This window comes from Tursiops truncatus, chromosome 2, assembly GCF_011762595.2.
Source record: "Tursiops truncatus isolate mTurTru1 chromosome 2, mTurTru1.mat.Y, whole genome shotgun sequence".
NCBI lineage: Eukaryota > Metazoa > Chordata > Mammalia > Artiodactyla > Delphinidae > Tursiops > Tursiops truncatus.
Genome location: NC_047035.1, coordinates 45,841,448 through 45,862,721, shown reverse-complemented (window position 1 = coordinate 45,862,721; position 21,274 = coordinate 45,841,448). Strand labels below are relative to the sequence as shown.

Below are 21,274 nucleotides of genomic sequence, written 5' to 3'. Positions count from 1 at the left end.
AATTTTAAAAAGGTAAATGGCAAAGAGAAGCCATATAAAAAACTATGGATGTTCAGAAGACAAAAATTAATTCCCACTTGGAAAATCAGAAGGGTTCATAAGAAAAGTATTTACATTGGGAAATTAAAGGACAGGTAGGACTGGATATGCTGAGATTGGTAAAAAGGACAGTTCCAAACAGACAAAACTACATGAACCAAAATATGAAGTTAGTAAAGCATAGGGGAGTTTACATGGAGCAGGCAGGCCAGGAAATTGAGGGGAAAAAAAGTAGATTGGGGTCATCCTATTTAAGATGACCTTAAGGCCAGAGTAAGGACCTTGGTCTCGGTTCTATAAGAAATAAATAAGAGGACTATAAGTCTCAGTTTGCCCAGGACATTCCTGATTTATGCATCCAGCTGGTTTGGCATTCGTCCTGATTTTTCACTTAAAAACACATTAGTACTAGTTGAATCAAAATTGGTGAGTTTGACAGACTTCTTTGCACTTCCAGCTTCTGTCATGATCTTGTTTGGTAGTATAACATGTGCAATGAATAGTGTTCTCACCTCAACATGTAGGTAAATCTGAAAGACAACCAGTGATAACCCATCTCTCCCTTTCCAACCCTTTCCTGATGTAACATAACACCTCCTTTCAAGGACAATAGGTGTTAACTGATAAAAAACTGGAGTCAGACAAGAGCCGCTAGAAAGAGCAATTTCTTTCCGTCTCCAGTGGTGATGGGAGGAGCATTTCATATCCCCGTCGCTACTGGCTATTTGGTGTATCAGCTAGGTGCACCGAGGGAGATGTTACAGGTGCCAGCTGGAGACGCCAGTGGGAAATTGCAATGAAATAATAGCGGAATTAATGAGAAACATATGGAAGAATTAGAGTTAAGAAGTCCTTTGAAGGGCTTTTGGAGTAGTCTGAACATTCTTCCTACAATGTTTTGTCATTTGCTGTAGGAATAAAAGTAACCACAGGGCTTCCCTGGTGGCACAGTGGTTGAGAGTCCGCCTGCCGATGCAGGGGACACGGGTCCGTGCCCCGGTCCAGGAAGATCCCACATGCCGCGGAGCGGCTGGGCCCGTGAGCCATGGCCGCTGAGCCTGTGCGTCCGGAGCTCCGCAACGGGAGAGGCCACAACAGTGAGAGGCCCACGTACCGCAAAAAAAAAAAAAAAAAAAAAAAAAAAAAAAAATCAAAAAGGAGTAACTACAGTTCAGGCATTCAATAATGGAGCTGGGTGGCCATTGTGGATACGGTTTTAGACACGTTCCTACATTACTAAGAACTTGAATTTTCTTAACTGTATCATACTCAAGGATACCACCAGCTGTTCTCAAAACAATATCTGAGAGCAGCTGCCAACTGCAACCTTATGGTCTCAAGGTCTCCCCTTATAACTAGGCAACCATATTGGACGCTAATCCTTACTTAACAAGCACCCTTACTTCTTGCAACTCCAATTATAATTCTCACAAACAACATGTAATTTTGCAGTCTGTGCTGTTATAAGCCTCCCCCATTTTGTAGTCCGACAGAATGCAATTCAAATGCTTCTTTAATCTGTGTCTCCTGGGCTATAGTCCTCAGTTTGGCTCAAATAAAACTCTTTTATATTCCTCGCACAGATTGTTTATTGATTATACCCCTCTAACAGGGACTAGAATAACCCTGAGAAAATATCATCATTTAGGAATCAAGCAGAGGAAATAAATTAGAAAAAAAAGCTGTCAGAAAGTTAAAAACAATTTTAAAAAGAAAAGAGCATCACAAAAGGCAAGGGAGGATAAAATACCAAAAAGTTAGAATGGGCCACTAAATTTGACAAGCAGGCAGCTACCGTTCTGACAAAATAACTGATAATGTGAGATGCAGAAAGGAAGTGAACAAAGGGGAAATGTGGGGGAAAGCTCATATCATTCCAACTCCTCTGGAAGTAAGATTTCACACTCGTTGGCTTTCTTGATATACTAAAACTGCCATGCTGGTCCGAATTAAACAGTAAATCTAAGAACATTTATGTGCCGTTTTAAATATCAACCTTATTTCTATCTGGATGAGTAATTTTAGGCAGAACTGCTTACATGACATACAAGAATAACTTCTAACATTCACACCTGAAACGTTCTTTTTGTTTCTCAAAGTACCTTACCTCCCAGAATCATCAAAACAGACATCTGTGTGTCCCTCTGTGTGCCCATATCTCATCGGCTTCTTTGTAGCAGGCATTTTTTCCTTTACCTATCTGAAAATGTTTTATAAAAGTCAGTATTATTTTAAAGGACAGGAAAGCCGGGGGCTGAACAGGAAGAAGGGAGGTTAGTCTCCTGCGGGACACGCCCTCGGCAGCCCCTTTTCCCCCACCCGAGGGGCACAAACAGGGAATAGGGATGGGTCTGTCCGACACTAAGCCGGGAAGAGGACACGCTTCTCTTCGTTGGGCCGCACGCACGCGGGCAGCGGGAGGGAGCACTCACCGAAGCTCCGCGACTGAGGAAAGGCGACAAGGAGCAGCACCCGTGGAGGAGCAGCACGGGTGCATGGAGCTTCCCGCGCTCGGCGTGCTCCCACACTGCGCCTGCGCCGGCCCGCCCACGCCCGGCGCGGTCCCGACCCAGGTCGCTGGGCGGTGGCGTCAGCTGCGCGCCCGCCGGCAGGGAAAAAGCCGGTTGCTGGGGGAGTGAGGAAGAAAGGGAGGGACCCGAACACGGAAGTGGCGGCAGCGCCGGCGAAGCAGGTGGGGGCGGTGACTGCGACGTCTGAGATGAGAACCCCGCACCGAAGGGTGGGGGCTTGCAGGCAGGCATCAGTCTTAGAGGACCTACATGAGGTGCCGGAGTGGTTGGGTCTCCCTTCTCCAGCTTAGCGAGCACCCAGAGTGATGGCGGTGGTGATGGCGGCAGTTACTCGGACAGCCCCAGTTAAACTGCGCTCCGAGAGGTGAGTGGGGGAAGGGTGGTTGCTGCTTGGCCTTGCTCAGCGGGGTCTGCTTCTACTTTCCGGGCGCTCCTCACAGGCAGCCATATCCGGGTCCCCGTACGGGTCCAGCGCCTCCTTGGGACCCGGCTAGAGAACGAGATGTTTGGGCATGTTCTTTCGAGAAAAGGAAGCTGAGACCCTTCTCAAGCCTTTAATCTTGGCATCCTTGGCGCCTTCATCTTGTCATTTCTATACCGGTAAAGGAAGGAAGACTTAATCTCAGTTCATGGTTCCTGGAGGTCTGGCGTGTACATTAATGCTTACTCTATAGGACACTTTACATATATCCCTTAAGAAGAAAGTAATTCGGGTTTCCCTATTCAAACCCCACCTAAAGTTCACTGAAGTGCATATTTAGATGTAAAAGAAGAGCTAGAACTAAAGTATATTGTTGAATACTTCATTCGATCCTTACAATCTTTGCTAAGGTCTTGGCCATTAAGTTTATGCTTTGCTTGGGTCTTCACGTTCTCCATGTTGGGAGACCTGTCTCTGATGAAAACCTTCACAATGATATTTTTCGTGCTACCCACCTTCTATTCTCAATCGGAACTTGTTTATGACATAAGAGAAACGTTTTTCTGTTGTAGAGTTTTCCCCATTGTTTTTCAGTCTAGTTCCATTGGGAAAACTTGCGAACAGATTTAGACAAACCGTGGTATAGTTCTTACCGTGGTGGCATTGTGAAAGGTGTTGCTTTGAGTACTAGGGCTCCAAATAGGCTTGCTAGACACTGAGGTTTGGTACGTGAATGAAGAGGAAGAGTGGTTGGCTGAAAAAGAACTTGGGATTTGTGGAAAAATAACCAACCTATCCTTGATTTCCCACAAGAGCAAAAGATACCTGAGATGATTCTTTCCGAGTGACTTAATTTTATTTGGATAGCATTCGTTGTTTAGATAGACTGATTTCTAATTTTTTTTAAATCCAATATCACTGGATAGACTGGGGTTCAAGAAGAAGTCCGATAATACATCAAATAAATCATCGTGAGATTTCAGTGTACTGCTTTTCAGAGCTCAGCATAAGAAGAATCTGCCAATTTGGAACAAGATTTATAGCTATAAAATGCCGTAACTATAAAATATGTTAACACCATGTGACTTCAAAACTATGAATGGTGTTTGCGCTTCTCTCCTTTCACTCTGCTTTAGCAATGAACACATTTGATTCATAGGGTTTTTTGTTTTGTTTGTTTGTTTGTTTTTTTACAAATTTCACATGTATGGAAAGAGCTTGGGCCTTAGAGTTGAACAATCCTAGATTTTAATTTTGACACTGACAGTTACTCGTGTGACCTTGAATATACTTCTTTACTTTTACTGAATGTCAGATTCCTCATCTCTAAAATGAAGATGACACCTTCTTCCATATATAGAAGACACTCATGGATGTATAAAACTAATTGTCTTGTGTTATTAATGGGGTACTTTGGGTGGGCATTTAATGGTTTCATTTAAAATGGAGTTGTTTGAATCATTATCCATTAAATTTTTTCAACTGTTAAAAGATGTATTCTTGCTTTTGCCAGTATGTTTTCACATGTCCATTTCTATTTCAGTCAGATTTTAAAAAGACAAATTTTAAAGTCCTCAGTGAATTCACAATCTTGGTGAGGGAAACAGACATTCAAATAATATGTACAAGACTAATAGTGTGGTAATGAAATGTGTAACTTAAATCTTAAATTGCCTGGTTATTTAAGATAATATAGCTTTTAAAAAGAAACCAGTGTAGCTGTCCGTCACCAATGTGGGTGTCAGGTGCATGTCTCATAGGAGTGGATAGCTGAATGAACTCACTGAAAATCATGCCAAGGTCGCAGCTTCGATTGCAGTGAAGGTTAGTTACCATTTCTCTGTTGTGACCATTCATAGTACCCTTAGGCTCACAAATATTGTTGTTCTCAAGGACAATAGGGTGAGAAAGCATGAATATATTACCGTTCTACTTGTGGCAGTATTATCTATAAATGTCATATAATCTTAGTTTATCCAGGAGGCATATCAGTATTGCCTTATGAGAGGAGTTTTTAAATTCCTTTTTAATAAAATATGTATTGATATTTGATGTAAAAATTATTAATCCTATGAAACATAAGGCTAGAAGAAGAGAGTAATAACAAAACTGAGAACAGAGTATTGAAAAAAAAACATTGAAGGCAGTTTAGAAATCTGAAGATTTTTATATCTCTGAAAGTGTCCTGAATTTTACCAGCCTATTTAATTTATTTTGGGGGTAAATAATACTTGTGCATGTATAAACTTTCTAAGGTGTAAAAGGGAATACAGGAAAGTCCTACTCTCAACCTACCCAGTTCCGCTGGCCAAAGACGGCTAATATTTGACTCTTGTGTTGTTACAGTGGCAGTGGATCCTTACTACGGCGAGACAGATATAATCATTGTTTTATGAATGAAAAAAACCAAGGCTCAGAAAGGTTGTGAGTTGTCCAAGGTCACACACCTAACCAACTGTCTGAACTAGAAATACAACCCAGGTCTATTAACTTCTGATCCAAGTAGTCTACCATACTGCCTCTCCAAGTCATAACTGTTGCCATAAAACTTAGAATTTAGTTTTATCAGAACATGAAAACAATTTTATTTAATTCTAGAATAACATTATACTAGTTTGTAGGTAAAACTTGTTACCCAAGCTTAAATATAAGCAGACGTAGTTATCATAAAGCAATGAAAACAATAATCTATGATCGTTTTTTTAAAAAAAAAAACTTTGCCTACTATTACTGTTGAAACCTGTTTATTTACTAAGTTAGCTTGTAAGAAATTACAAACTTTTTATAATTAAGTTTGGTTATTTACACCCATACTACTTTTCAAGAATTTAAAGCTTAAAAACACTTTTTAAAAGAGCATGTTTAGTATCAGGAGTAATAGAAAGTGCTTTATGATATCTCACAAATGCCAAAGCATCCTCAGCCTCAGGCTTTTGAGATGTTTTTGTCTGGATTTTCTAGCCTTATATGTAGCCTTTGTTTCCTTTCATTCTTTTTCCTTAATTTTGCCACTTTCCCATCTCTCATTTTTAGAAATTAGCTTATTCTACATGGAAGGTTCTGAGAAGACAACGTATTACAGAACGTAGTATGTATTCTCATTAAGCTCAATGTATGCTGTTTTCATAGATTTTAATCCTGGCAGGAAAAACATGGGGCAGCTGACGGTATCCAGATTTAACAATGTGAACACTGAAGCTAAATGAGATTCTAAAAGTCAGGAGAGATAGCTAGTAAGTGACAAAGTCTAAATTTTAGATCATGTTTGATGATTTAGCAACTCATGCTGTTGTTTCATCTGCACCATGCTTCATTTTTAAATATGGTATAGTGAAAAACTAGATTGTTAATTTTTTATAGATCTTTATAACTTAAAAATTTCCTCTTTAGACTAAATTGTACTCATAGGAAGAAAGACTACAAGGAAATTGGCCAAAATGTCTAAATTGAGTGCCTCTAGGTAATTGAATTACAGGTTTTTTTCCTCCTTTTTGAACTTTTCTGAATGCTCCATATATTTTATAATGAGCATATATTATTTTTATAATTAAAAAATTACAAATTGAAAGGAAGAAGTACATCTGTACAATCCAATTTATTCTCTAAGAGTCACAATTGAATATCTTAAATATTCTGGTTTCTAAGATTCTGTTAAGGTTCTTGCGCTTTTAATTTTTAAAAAAATTTTTTTAAATAAATTTATTTATTTTATTTTTATTTTTGGCTGCGTTGTGTCTTCATTGCTGTGGACAGGCTTTCTCTAGTTGCAGCGAGCGGGGGCTACTCTTCATTGTGGTGCATGGGCTTCTCATTGCGGTGGCTTCTCTTGTTGCGGAGCACAGGCTCTAGGCGGGCGGGCTTCGGTAGTTGTGGCTCGTGGGCTCTAGAGTGCAGGTTCAATAGTTGTGGTACATGGGCTTAGTTGCTCTGCGGCAGATGGGATCTTCCCGGACCAGGGCTCGAACCCGTGTCCCGTGCATTGGCAGATGGATTCTTAACCACTGTGCTACCAGGGAAGTCCTGGTTCTTGCACTTTTAGAAGTTTATAGTGCCAGCTCTTAGTTTTCTGTTCCCTCTTCACACTAAATTAACCCTCTTCAGTGACAGGTCCTGGACATTTCTCTTAATCTTTAGCTAGCATGCTCAGGGAATGTACACTTATTTTAATGTTAGCCCAAGTTAATGTTTCTCCCACAGTTTCTTCCACAAAACGGCTCTATGATGAGTTAAATAAAGGAACCTGCTTAAGCAGGTTTCTTAACTGAAGGACCTCTTGGAACCTTTTGCTGAAGGTGCCTTGTAATCTTTCAGGGGGGAAGTGATTCCCAAACTTGTTTAATAAGGAAACCTCTGTTTCTCTAGAACATGTGTATATTAACATCTTTTAGCACTAGTGTACACAGGAGTTCAGATTGGGGGACACTGACTTAAGCAAAATATAATTAGGAAAGTAAGTGGAGAAAGTTTGGAGAAGGGAAGGAAGGGTGTAGTGGTGCTAATCAGTGTGTGTGTGTGTGTGTGTGTGTGTGTGTGTGTGTGTGTGTGTGTGTGGCATGAAAAAGGAGATATTTTAAAATATTTACTGGAAAATGAACCTGTATTGCTTTCGTAATGAGAAAAAAACACTTTATACTTCAGAGATGTTTCTCATTTGAACAAACCCATTTTTTATGTTTTTTTATTAACATTCCAAGGAATTTACCTCTCTTGTACTATCCAGTATATTCCATTCATGGACTCTTAAGTGTTCCCATAGAATCCAACTCAAATATTAGGCTATGATCAAACATCAAGGGCTCTAACCCACAGAATCCAATTCAAATAACATGGACTGTGATCAGAATGCATTCAAGGAGTTTTGGGGACACATAATGGCAGGTAAACTTTGGAATCATAGATTTGATAAGGTAGTTCCCAGGGTTAAATAACTACCAGAATAATAAGTTATTTGTGAATTCTTTGTAGTATAGTAAATTATTCTTTATAACATCAAATTTAATATTTACATGAATTCTGGCCTTAGGTAGACATCAGCATTGTAGACACAGTAGTTCAATGAATGATTAATATGTACAATAATGCTCTGTTATCCAACATCATAGAGATACAATGCAGTTTCTAGATGAATGAAGTTTAACCCTTTAATTACTGGCTTTTAAAAAAGTTTTCAAGGAATTTGAATTAAAATCACCTTCCCAACCTTATTCAAGAGTACTAACTAAATGTTATTTAAATCTGTTGTTAGCATAGAAGGGTCACATTGGGTATTAATTCGTTTATCACTGTTCAGTGCAATTGATTATAGAACCTGGGATCAAATGGCTAGTGAATCTGAGAACTTGATTTTTTGAAAAAGGTTTAAATAAACTTGCTTTAGACGTTTGCCTCTTGCTCATTAAGAAATAACAATAAAAAAAAGTCACTGTGTATTCCCCAGGGCATTGTAACTTAGATGCCTTCATAAAAAATTAATTATTGAATCAAGAGTCAAAGCACTTTCTCCCAAGTGATTCTTTCACCTTCTTTAAAAAAAAAAAAAAAAAAGCTTCTTTGCAGTTACTAACAAAGATTGTTGATTTGTGAACATTTTTCAAAGTATCATCGTTGATTTCTATACTACATAAAGTTGGTATTAAAGTCACTTTTTTTCCATTTTGTATCTCATCTTCTACTTCATTTCTATGAAGTTTGTATAAAATTCCAACGATTAATGATAGGGTATTTGAAAGGACTCATTCAGATTCAGAACCTTACACTTTTTTTTTTAACATTCAGATTTTACATGTATAGGCAAGACACCAAAAGCACTTTTTTAAAACTCATTTTTAGTCTTTAAAAATAAAAAAATTTTTTCACTAAAAGTAATGTTAACACATTGTAAAGCAATTATACGCCAATAAAGATGTTTAAAAAATTAATAATGTTATTTTTATTGAGAAATGTGATTGAATTTTTTTAATTTTATGAATTTTGATTTAATGCAACTTTTGGAAGAGATTAGAAGATCTTTTGCCATCTGTTTAAAGTGTAAAGATGCGAGAGTTATATACATGATGCATTTTTATCATTATTGTAATAAAATCATGGGATAGTGAAGGAAATTCTGAATATCTTTTTTTCTAAAAAGATCTCACCATAGCATAAGTTTTTTTTTAAGTTACCTGAACCATGAAGAGACCAGTTAAATGTTTTGTTTTGCCTTTTTTCTTAATGTATCTGCTAAGTAGCTTCTCAGAGCCAATTATTATCCCAATAAAGGTCATCAAACTTAGAACACTTGTCATTTTGTAAAAGAAAAATACATAACTTGTCTTAAAATTTCAGCAACTTAAGTACTTTGCCCTGAAATAACTAGCAAACCTCGTGTGTTATAAAATTTCTGTGATTGTGTCTATTTACAAAGTATTGCAAAGATTCTCTTACCTAGGATAATATAATCCACAAATGTATTCCAGCAACATGGAATCAGTTGCGGTGCACTAAAAGGGCACAAAGAAATGGAGAGGGTTGCCATCAAGTCCTTAGCTTTTTGGAGCTCCCACTCTTCCCTCAGGAATAGCACCTCATCAGACAAATAACCATCTCACAATGAGTGATGGGAACATTGTCAATCATATATTCAATATTCATAAATTTTAAGTTTTCTAATTTTTAGGCAAGTATAAATAGAAGTTAAATTTTCTTCCTACTTTGAAGATTACAACATTAAGTGACATTCTGGCCCATATAGTGATACGGTATATTTTACCAAATATATATATATAAATTTTTTTTTTTTTTTTTTTTTTTTGCCGTACGCGGGCCTCTCACTGTTGTAGCCTCTCCCGCTGCGGAGCACAGGCTCCGGACGCGCAGGCTCAGTGGCCATGGTTCACGGGCCCAGCCACTCCGCGGCATGCGGGACCCTCCCGGACCAGGGCACAAACCCGCATCCCCCGTATCGGCAGGCGGACTCCCAACCACCGCGCCACCAGGGGAGCTCCACCAAATATATTTTTTACCATAACAATTTATAAAAGTGGGACTTCTGAAGCATGAACTCAGTTTTCTATCACAAGAATGCTATGTAAAATTTATATAAGGCTGTAGTTCTTAGATACAAAAAGATAAGCAGTCAAAAGAAGATTTTCTATGCATTAACTCTTTAAGTATAGGTAAATGTGTGGAAAATTCATCTAGGGCAATGGCATTTTTTGCTTTATTTTATGGATCCCTGCAGCATTAGCATACGTAAGAACAATTAACCTAAAATCCAGAGATACTTGATGGATTGCTACCTATTATGTACAAGTTGGTAAGCCTTGCTAAAGTAAATCTGTTATGTTAGCATGTAAACTTGTATAGAGTAAGGCTGGAAATCAGTTCTCTGAGGGAAAATGTCAAATTGTTCTGTAGCTTCATGGTCTGTTGAGTTTCAGCTGTATTTAGTGTATTGATCCTTTTTCATTTTGAAACATTAGTTATCATCCTGAAAATTATATTTGCTCATAAATTTTATAGTTAGCATGGGCTAGAGACAGGTATTTCTGTGATTTTTTCCTTTATGAACCATTTCTATAAAACTGGCTTGGGCGCTATAATAAAACATATGTAATATCTGTTTCTTTTTTTAAAAAAGAAAAAATATGTTAAACTTTATTTTATACTTGATACATTTAGAATCTGAGCTAGGTATATACTTCACATACATTATTTCATTTAATTCCCACCAGCCTAATGAAATAGATAGCATCAGTAACTCCATTTTACAGATGAAGAAACTGAGCTTTCAAGGTCATATGGCTAGTACAAAATAAACTGGGCTCAAACCATATTTCTAATGTCTGCCATCATTGTGCTATGGAACTGCATCCTTGTCATGTACATGTATAGAGATACTGAAAATGTTACAACGGTTACTGCTGGGTGGTAGGATTATGGATAGTTTTTACTTTTTTCTTCATAACTTTAAGTTTGAATTTTTCACAGTGAGTATAAAGTACTGTTATTTTTATTTATGGTCATCAAAATGATATGTGTACATAGGTTCAAGTTAAATTAAGCTGAAAAGCTTAGATAAGCTAAGTAATGCCGCATTCCTCTCCTACCCATCTCAAAGGCTTCTACTTTCATAATTTGTCTTTCTGGTATTTATCTTCACATTTCTAAATCATATGCTTATACTTCTCTCTTGATACATCAATTATTAGACATTATTGGTTGAGTTCCTCTTCTGATAGATGAGGATTTACCTCTCTTTTAGCCTCCTTACTCTCTTTCTATTCTCTTATTACACAAAGAGCCTTACGTCCTTATGTGGTTATACGAACTAGTTGCTCTCCAGCAGCGCCAAACACCCTGTTGTCTGGAAACTTCCCTTCTTAAGCATCCCAGGAATTCACATTTCCTTTCTCATATGTTAAATACCTTGTTTCCTATGTTATGCCATTTGTTTTAGGTTTACACTCTTATTTTAGAAGAGCACATCCTCCAATATGAGGTAAAATTGTTGTTACTTTCATGTCTGAAAATTTCTTTATTTTATCCTATTTGATTGATTGTTAGGCTGGTTATCTTCAAGGTTGGAAACTATCCTCTAGCTTCCACTGTTATTGTTGAGAAAACAGATGTTATTTTATTTACAGTCCTTTGTGACTTTTTTCCCTCGGGAAGCCTTTTTTCTTTTTTTGGCTGGGTTACATACATAAATCGATTGATTGAACACTTAACATGAGGTCTACTCTTTAACAGATTTATAAGCATACAATACTTAGAGTATTGTTGTCTATAAGGTAGGAAGACTTCGGTATCACCTCTTTATCTCTAGGGTTCTAACATTTTAGAATAATGTAACTTGGTGTGTATTTTCCCTTGTGCAGGGCAGTCATTGTGCTCCTTCTGTATGGAGACTCATGTCCTTCAGTTCTGGGAAATTTTCTAATATATTTTCTTTTATAATTTCCCTCTCCATTTTGGTATTTTCTGTGACGTCTGTATCGATCCTCTAATTTTCTTGTCTTCTCTGTCTAGTTAACCATTTTTTTCCTCTTTCCTATTATTTCCTCAGCTTACCTCCAACTTTCCTATTGAATATTTTTTTTCCTGCAATCATGGTTTTAATTTCCAAATTTTTCTTATTCTCTGATTGTCCCTACCTCATTTTATTCATTGGTATAATATATTCTTTTAACTTGGAAGAGATCTATTTTATTACCTGCTGCTTTCATGGTTACTTTTTTCTCCAAATTCTTTGTTTTATTCGCTTGTTTATTTTAGAGGCTTTCCTCAAAAGTCTGGTGACATGCCATATTCTAGAGTAAATGAAGCACAGCAGTGCTGCCTGAAAGCACTATGTAAGTAGGCTGGGCTTATGGATGGATGAGCTTCACAGCATGCCTGGGTGGCCCTCCAGCTTCTTATTGGAGGATTTCCAGTTATCAGCATCTATAGGTCTTTTCTCTTTGGCCATTCTGTTTCTCCAGCATAGTATCTTCCAGTCTCCTATTAGGAGGTGTAAGTTTGGCTGCTGGAGTTCTAGAAGCTGGATGGAAGAAGGAAGCAGGGAATTTTCTTTCTGATTTTAGTCCCAAGCCTCCCATCTATCCTCACCATGCCTAGTATCCAAAGTCCTGAGCCTCTCTGGTTCAGCTTCTCCAAATAATATTGATAAATTTCCCATCTCCTCTAAGTATGAGAGTAACAACCAGAGACATCTAACTGCACATATGCAAATTTTCAACCTACCTCCCCATTTTCTGCCCTGTTCTCCATCCATACTTTCTGTAGCACCTCGTACCTCTGGGTGTCCTGGACTTTGCCTGCTCTGTTGGCTTGCTTCTCATCAACGTTGCCTTTGTGCCTGGTGTCACCTTCCTCTCCACTGCTGAGTCAGTCATTGCTCCTCTGTTCATTTTCTGTCCTTGTATTTTGTCACTCAGGTTATGGATATCTGCTAGTTTCATTGAAGATGAGGTTTGTTTTTATTTCTCATTTTCCCTTGTTTTGGGCTGACTTCTGAGAGAAAGATGGAGCAAAAAGATTTTCACATAGCTATTTTAAACTGGATCATTATTTCTTTTATAATTAGAGAAAAACAAAACTATTTTCTTTTTGAGAGGAAATCAAGTTATACTACTCATTAAGAAATTTAATATGGAATGCAGCAATTATAACTAAAGGAAGCATTGGAATCACTAAAACAGTTTATAGGAGACTTGGTTGTTTTTGAAGGCAGAGAGAAGTTAAGAGCTAGCAATGGAAGCAGGCCCTGGTAAAGGTGGGAATGTCATCAAGAGCAGAGGTACGGGGTGGGATAGGGAGGGTGGAGGGAGACGCAAGAGGGAGGATACATGGGGATATATGTATATGTATAGCTGATTCACTTTGTTATCCAGCAGAAACTAACACACCACTGTAAAGCAATTACATTCCAATAAAGATGTTTTTAAAAAAGAGAGAGAGAGCAGAGGTACAGACTTAGCTTTGATATAGAAATAAAGGAAGATGAAGATGCTCACACCCAGTGGAGTAAAGTTGATCATAGAGTTAATAATCTGCTACTTTCATATTTTTAAAGTAAATAAAAACACCAGGTATTTTAAACCTTACATGATAACTTTTCACATTATTATGCTGAATAAAAAAGTTGAAAGTATGTAATGTTAACAAAAAAATATCTGCTTGGGGCTCCTTTTTAATTTTTTATTTGAAAAATACAAGTGTAAGCTGTTAGTAACTAGTGTCTCTTCTGATCACTGACTCTTCATATACTTCAGCCTACTTTGTAGCTTCTGCCTGTTTATTTTTGTTCAGTGGAATTTAGTCAATGAACAACCAAAGCATGCTGTTGAATATAATTTTGGTATACTAAGTGATGATGTTTCTTTCAAATTTAGATTTTCAAATATTTTTTCCCTGTGGATTTTAAATTATTACGTACCAGTGAGCTCACTAAATCAAAATAATACGTATAATCACCCCATGCTATTCATTGTTTAGTAATGGGGTACTTTATATGGCAAGCCTGTGTCATTAGTTCACACTTTTAAGCACTTCCCAATTATATTTGCCTCTGCAGATGCTTGTTTCAAACCCTATTGGGATTGTTAATGTTCCTCTGATATAATCAGAAGCTTAATCATGATCAGAATGTTGAGTACAACTGATTTTCTCAGTCTCAAAATTCAACTTTCATTTGTAAAATATTTGAGATTATAGAATCCCTCCCCCCAATTCTGGGCTTAAATCTTTTTCCATCTAAGAATAGTTAAGTAGTTTCTACCTATGACCAATCATTACTATTAGTCTTAATAAAACTTTATTTACATTATAAATTCTAGTATAGCTAGCCAATTTCATAGGAAAGGCATTGCCCTATAGAACTTTATCTGCTTGTTTTTTGAAATTATCAAGAAGAATAGGACTTTCCTGGTGGCGCAGTGGTTGAGAGTCTGCCTGCCGATGCAGGGGACGCGGGTTCGTGCCCCGATCCGGGAGGATGCCACATGCCGCGGAGCGTCTAGGCCCGTGAGCCATGGCCGGTGAGCCTGCGCGTCCGGAGCCTGTGCTCTGCAGCGGGAGAAGCCACAGCGGTAAGAGGCCCGCGTACCGCAAAAAAAAAAAAAAAAAAAAGAATATAAGGAAGTGTATGTGTGTATAAAATAACAAATTTTTATCCAATTCCAAATTTTCTACAAACTGCCTAGACTGATAGTGAAGTTGACCAGATATTTAAATGAGTTGACAAAAATTGCATTGGGAATTCTTGCATGACATTCCTAGTATTCAGTGATGATTATTTATTTAATAAATTCTTAACAGCTTTTATAACTTAAAACTGTTCATATTTTCAATCAATAGGAAAGAAAACAGAGAGAAGGAGGGTAGTGGTCATCATACACCAGCTCATAGGTTTCTCATCTCTTAACAAAGAATTTCTTGGTCTGCTGTGAAATTAAAAAATAAGGGGAGGAGAGATGGGCATAAGATGTACCTCAAAACCGGAAATTGTTCATATTTCAGATGTATATTTTGGCTGAGAGGATGCTTAGCTTTTTTGATTCACATCGAAACTAGCTGTGGGAAAGGAACTCAGATTCTTGACTCCATGGCACTATGGAATTATTAGCATAAGGTAAAGTAGTTTATTTAGGTGGGAACAAAATATCTTGGAACTGCCTTCCAACATTTCTAATAGTTTGTTTTTAATGTATTATCCTTTTTCATCTTTTCATCTTATGTATAATTGGGGTTTGATATATAATCTATACAATGTTAATGACAAACGATTAATGATCTTTTTCTTCCTTAGATATATCCAGAAAGTGCCCAGAAGAAACATTCTACCGGAAAAACTGAAAGAGCAGTATTTATAACACTGGAATTTGTGGACAGTTTGTTAAAATGGCAGAAAATAGTGAAAGTAATAGTAAAAATGTAGATGTAAGGCCCAAAACTAGTCGGAGTCGAAGTGCTGACAGAAAGGATGGTTATGTATGGAGTGGAAAGAAGTTATCTTGGTCAAAAAAGAGTGAAAGTTGTTCAGATGCTGAAACAGTGAGTGCTATAGAGAAAACTGAAGTTCCTTTAAGGAGCCAAGAAAGGAAGCACAGCTGTTCATCTATCGAGTTGGATTTAGATCATTCCTGTGGGCATAGATTTTTAGGCCGATCTCTTAAACAGAAGCTGCAAGATGCTGTGGGGCAGTGTTTTCCAATAAAGAATTGTAGTAGTCGGCACTCTTCAGGGCTTCCGTCTAAAAGAAAAATTCATATCAGTGAACTCATGTTAGATAAGTGTCCTTTCCCACCTCGATCAGATTTAGCCTTTAGGTGGCATTTTATTAAACGACACACTGCTCCTATAAGTCCCAAATCAGATGAATGGGTAAGCACAGACTTGTCTCAGACTGAATTGAGGGATGGTCAACTAAAACAACGAAGAAACATGGAAGAGGTCAACTGCTTCTCACATACCAGTGTTCAGCCCTGTGTCATAACCAATAACGATTCTTCGGGTAGAGGTGGTCCTGGGACTGGCTCTATAATGAACCTGGCTTCAAATAACAGTATAGAAGATAGTGATATGGATTCAGATGATGAAATTATAACACTTTGCACAAGTTCCAGGAAAAGAAACAAACCCAAATGGGAAATTGATGAAGAAACCCTGCAACTGGAAACACCTCCTAAGTACCATACCCAGATTGATTATGTCCACTGTCTTGTACCAGACCTCCTTCAGATCAATAATAATCCATGTTACTGGGGCGTTATGGATAAATATGCAGCTGAAGCTCTACTAGAAGGAAAACCAGAGGGTACCTTTTTACTGCGAGATTCAGCACAGGAAGACTATTTATTCTCCGTTAGTTTTAGACGCTATAGTCGTTCTCTTCATGCTAGAATTGAACAGTGGAATCACAACTTTAGCTTTGATGCACATGATCCTTGTGTCTTCCATTCTCCTGACATAACTGGGCTCCTAGAGCATTATAAGGACCCGAGTGCCTGTATGTTCTTTGAACCACTTTTATCCACTCCTTTAATTCGGACTTTCCCCTTTCCCCTGCAGCATATATGCAGAACAGTTATTTGTAACTGTACAACTTATGATGGCATTGATGCCCTTCCAATTCCTTCTTCCATGAAATTATATCTGAAAGAATATCACTATAAATCAAAAGTTAGAGTACTCAGGATTGATGCACCAGAACAGCAATGCTAGGAAAAGGGTAGGAACACAGGAGTGATTATATACGTATTTTCATTTAATATTTTATTTTTCTTATTATGCCACTTTGAATTTTTCTACAGGGGCAGTTAAAGTCCAAAATAAACTTATGCCCTAAATTTTACTTCCAGATCAGTTTATTTTTCTTAGGATACAATAATTGTTTAACAATAATAATTGTTTAATAATTGTTACACACTAGGAGTTAATGGATATTTTTGACTAGGTGTTTGGTTTTTGTTTTTACCATGTAGATTGTATACTTAATTTTTTTCTTTTCTTAACTGTAATTTGCATATGATCCAGGGATATTTGAAGTTTGGTAGGCATTGCAAACACAGTTAAATAATCTGTATTTCATACTTTTCTTTAAAAGTAATCCTGTCCTTTCTTACATATAAAATGCTTTGTTAACCTATGCCATTGGCATTCCTATACATAGGATACAGTTTCCCCATCATCCTTTTCATTTGGTTTAAAAGTCTTCAGTAAAGCTGAGTGTGTTGTAATTTACAATCCATACTAATGTAATTGACTTCTATAATTTACTAATAGGGATGTTAAAGGTTAGCAAAATGGCTTAAAATCAAACTTCATGTGTTTTAATTTTAAATATTAACTGTAAAGCAGAATTACTAAATTTGATTAATCAGGTCGGTAAGAATCAAATGAGGACATGATATTTTGGGGGTGAATTTATTCTTCTATAATGTGGCATGGTCATTTATTATTCCTTGAGTAGATCTTTCTCTCAAACTAGGAAGAGTTACCATCTTCAGAACATAAGTATTGTTCCTTTCTCACTGGAAGCTTTAAAAATAATGGTAACACTATTAGTAACTAGTAGTTACTAAAGTAATAAAGCAACTAAGGTTTTTCTGAATTTACTTATGAACTGTTGCTTCTGCTTAGCTCTGTTTTAGAAACTCTGAGCCTGTTAGTTTGGAGAGATGCCACAGTTTATATAAACAGCCACAAATTTCCATTGGTAACCAAAGAGAACTAGGTAGTTTTTCATTATTTTGAATTGAGCTTGAATACAGATTGCAGAAGTAAACGTGGAGCTCAGTATTCAGGGAGCTTAATAATGGTTTTGATCTTCAGGTTCCAGATAATTATTCCTATTTTCAGAACTAACATGTCTTTAGTATGGCTTCAAAAAGGAAACATTTTGAGAGATACGTGGCTTATGCCATACTGAACAATACTGGGCACCAGGCGTAATATTTTGAATTTAACATCCCCAGAACGGGGAAGTATTTTTAGAAATGTTATATAATAAGATAGATGGAATGATAGCCTACTCTTCTTTTTTAAAGAATCAGTGAATAATAAATATCCTAGACAGTTATTCCTTCTGGTGAGTTGTCTACCCCTTTGTACAAGTTGGCATTTTTAATATCATAGTAACTGATTTCTTGATGCTAGTTTAGCTCTAGTAGGAAGCTGCTTCTACCTGTATTGAAAGAAATTTGACTTAGATTTCCACGTTAGAATAGATGTTTCTTAAGCATCATTGCTTTTGTGTTGAAGTAGCATTTCCCTTTCCTGCAGTTCTGCTGATAACATAAAGATGGCATTTAAAAATAATTGCTTTAAAATAACTTTTTAGCAATTATCACAAAATTAAAATCTGTTACCATTGTCTTCTAACATATTTTTTTCTCAGTGATCTCAAGATTGTCTTGGTTCCAGTGAGGGTTAGCTACTAAAATGGCACCTCTCTTAGCAGTGATGAGGCTCGGGATATCAACACCAGTGTCAGGATAAATATCTCTTCTAAAGATGATATTTCCCTTTTACAAGAGTGGGACAGTCTCATACTACCTCATCTTTATTGTGGCGCTTTTGTAGATCACTGAGAAGCTTATCTTATTTACCAATATAGCACTTCCTAAATGTCCATCTTTGGTGAAAGAAAATTAATAGTATGGTAAGACTCTACCCATAATTATAGTTTTTTATCAGAATTTGATATTGAGACTTTCTGTTTCTATGAAACAATATTGTTTTAAATATTTTTCTTTTAAAAATAACTTTTTATCAATACAGAAGAACCTAAGGAATGACTAGCTAGTGAATATTCTGTTAAAAGGTAATTTTATAAAGAAAAATATTACATTGTCTTTTATAATGGTAAAAATTAGTATTTATATGAAAATCAAGATCTAAGTAGCCTTTCGTATATTCAAACTGGTTGCTTGTGATATATTTTCTCTGGCTTTCTTATTTTTTCACCTTCAAGGTATTGATAGCTGTTAACATTTTCAAAATACTGCCATTTATATAGCCTTGAAGTAGGTGATCTAATAAATGAGAGCAGGAAGGAGACTCATTTACGCTGAAACGGTTTGTATTTTTTCCTTTGGTATTTGCTACAGAAAAGAAATCGGGAAAGTAGAAATGTAAGATTTGAGAAAGGAATTGTTTACCATGAAGGAAAAAGAAGAGTAATAATACATTTTTTAAAGCGTGAAGGAATTGGAATTTAGAAAGGTTTAACCCTTTCTCAGTGACTTGTGGACACATTTGGAAGAGCATTCGGTATTCAGAAACTTAACTCGTTAAAAATGTAATTACTGAAATTATGTATAAGTAAATGAGTATAAGTTTTGAAAGGAACAATGTGGGGAGATACAAATGTATCAGGTTGGCCAAAAAGTTCGTTCGGGTTTTTCCGTATATGAAAAACCCGAACGAACTTTTTGGCCAACCCAATAAATTTTGTAACTAAGTTGGACATGGTGAGCGTTTGAAAAGTGTAAATTGCAGGGTTGAGAAAGCGTTCAGCATGGTGGGAATGTGTGGCCCTTATTGGTGAGAGAGGATGGGGCTAAAAGAAACAAGATAAAATATTAAAATTAAGACTTTAGGCATTACCTCAGGGGAAAGCCTTGATAGTGAAAGGGGACTACTTGATCACTAATAGCTAGTCTGGACCAGACACTTAAATGTGCTTTGGGAATCATCCTGCCCTAACCAGGAAATAAACTTGACTTTTCTATTTCTCTCTGAAGCTTTCAGGAATACCCCCAAGCCCCCCTCTCCTTTTTTAAGCTACAGCATCTTGATTCATACTATAATTCCTGAAACATGCTGAATGGATTTTTTAGGTTCCTTGAGCATTTTTGTATGAAGAATCATATCTGATCTTTCTATAACCATGCCATTCACTTAAATAATTCACAGAGGGAAGGGTTTAATTTAAAGGAAGACCTAATAGGAAGAAGATTAAAGGAAGCTTTTAGTCAGTCTGTGGCTAGATTTATTGATTTGGTGATCAGACCTGTGTTCCTTCCTGAATGTCAGCTAATGGCAAACTGTGGTCAAAAAAATGGCTTTCAGTTAAAAGTTTTGACTTCTTATTGTAAATAATATAAAGAATGTCTAAGTCATTAGAAATCCTTTTTAGAAAAGTAGAGCAAATGTGGCAAATAGGACTCATATCATTACACAAATTACATTTCTTTTTATAAGAAAAACACAAACCATTATCATTTATTCATGAGCCAAAGCCATTAGGAAGATAAATCAAGTTATCAGCTTCCTGTCTGTCTGAAGTTTGGATCATTTTATAGATCCATGTAATAGAGAGCTTCCTTCCTACGAAACAAAAGCCTTGAGACCTAACTCTTACAAATATACTCTTAGTTTGCATTAAAAGTCTTTTTTGTCACTTTTAGCTATAATCAGAGTCAAATAGGTTATATATTGATTTTGGTAGAGCAAATTTAACAGGAAGTGGACTTAATTATATAATATTCCTGGAGATAACACAAGGGAAACAGTGTTTAAATGTAAAATAGATTGTGTGTTAGGTAATTTAATGCCCAAATGAATAAAAGATTTTAAGTCAAGCAGATTATTGTTTCTACTTTGGAAGAAAATCTTTACAATCTTAGTTTTACATAATCAGTTTTACATCCATTTTTATTTCTAAAGAACAGAAAGCACAAGAGGTTTTCCTTTTTTAATGGTCTACTAGAAATGAGCAACACTACAAGAGTCTGTCTATACTATTCTTAACACATTAGACATTGGAGACAAAATGGAGGTAACTTTTGGAAATGGTTTGGCTTTTAAATAGAAATGTAGACTAAATAGAATAGTAAACTAATGGCTATAACCCAATGGAAAGGAATTTAAGGCACATGACTCCTGTTTCAAATAAAGCCAGTCTTTTTAATTTACTTTTTAATTTTGAATAGATTACTCAATCCTAAATCTTTGTTTACTTTCATTTCCTAGCACATAAAATATAGATAATAATACTTGTCTCTTGACTTCCTGAAGGTTAATTCTTCAGTTAAGAGGTGACCCTTGGAGCATACTTGAAAATAATTTCTGTACAGCTGTTAAGTACTAATGTGATGATAGGTTTTCAACGTATTCCCTTAGTGGACCCTGCAGATTCACATTCACTTCTTTTAGCCTGTAATAGGCTTTCTTGACTTGATTTGACAATAAAGATAATGGTACAATTTGAATTTATGGTTTAGACTCTGCAATTAGATGAACAGTTGCAATTTCCTCCTACCCTTAATAAGGTTTGTGTGAAATTGATGTTTGCCTA

General features: G+C 36.5%; 2 protein-coding genes across 8 annotated transcripts in view; one reads left to right on the top strand and one right to left on the bottom strand.

Annotated features, from left to right (window-relative positions):
• WDHD1 (WD repeat and HMG-box DNA binding protein 1) overlaps positions 1-2,608 on the bottom strand; it is an 81,647-nt gene extending 79,039 nt beyond the window's left edge. For all 3 annotated transcript variants that reach the window (XM_073800437.1, XM_019923832.3, XM_073800438.1), the window contains exons 1-2: positions 2,472-2,608; positions 2,147-2,239 (exon numbers count right to left, since the gene is read on the bottom strand). In XM_073800437.1, the coding sequence (XP_073656538.1) occupies positions 2,147-2,223 (77 nt within the window). In that variant the 5' untranslated portion in view covers positions 2,224-2,239; positions 2,472-2,608. The remainder of the gene's footprint in view (positions 1-2,146; positions 2,240-2,471) is intronic.
• A 115-nt stretch (positions 2,609-2,723) lies between these two features.
• SOCS4 (suppressor of cytokine signaling 4) lies at positions 2,724-20,561 on the top strand. Of its 5 annotated transcripts, none has more exons than XM_073800441.1 (4): positions 2,724-2,934; positions 14,386-14,561; positions 14,992-15,103; positions 15,281-20,561. In XM_073800441.1, the coding sequence occupies exon 4, from the start codon at positions 15,373-15,375 to the stop codon at positions 16,693-16,695; it is 1,323 nt and encodes a 440-aa protein (XP_073656542.1). In that variant the 5' UTR covers positions 2,724-2,934; positions 14,386-14,561; positions 14,992-15,103; positions 15,281-15,372; the 3' UTR covers positions 16,696-20,561. The 5 variants fall into 5 exon arrangements, with proteins under 5 accessions (XP_073656542.1, XP_073656540.1, XP_019779394.1 ...); XM_073800439.1 differs by having other exon boundaries at positions 14,383-14,561; XM_019923835.3 differs by lacking the exon at positions 14,386-14,561.
• The last annotated feature ends 713 nt before the right edge of the window (positions 20,562-21,274 follow it).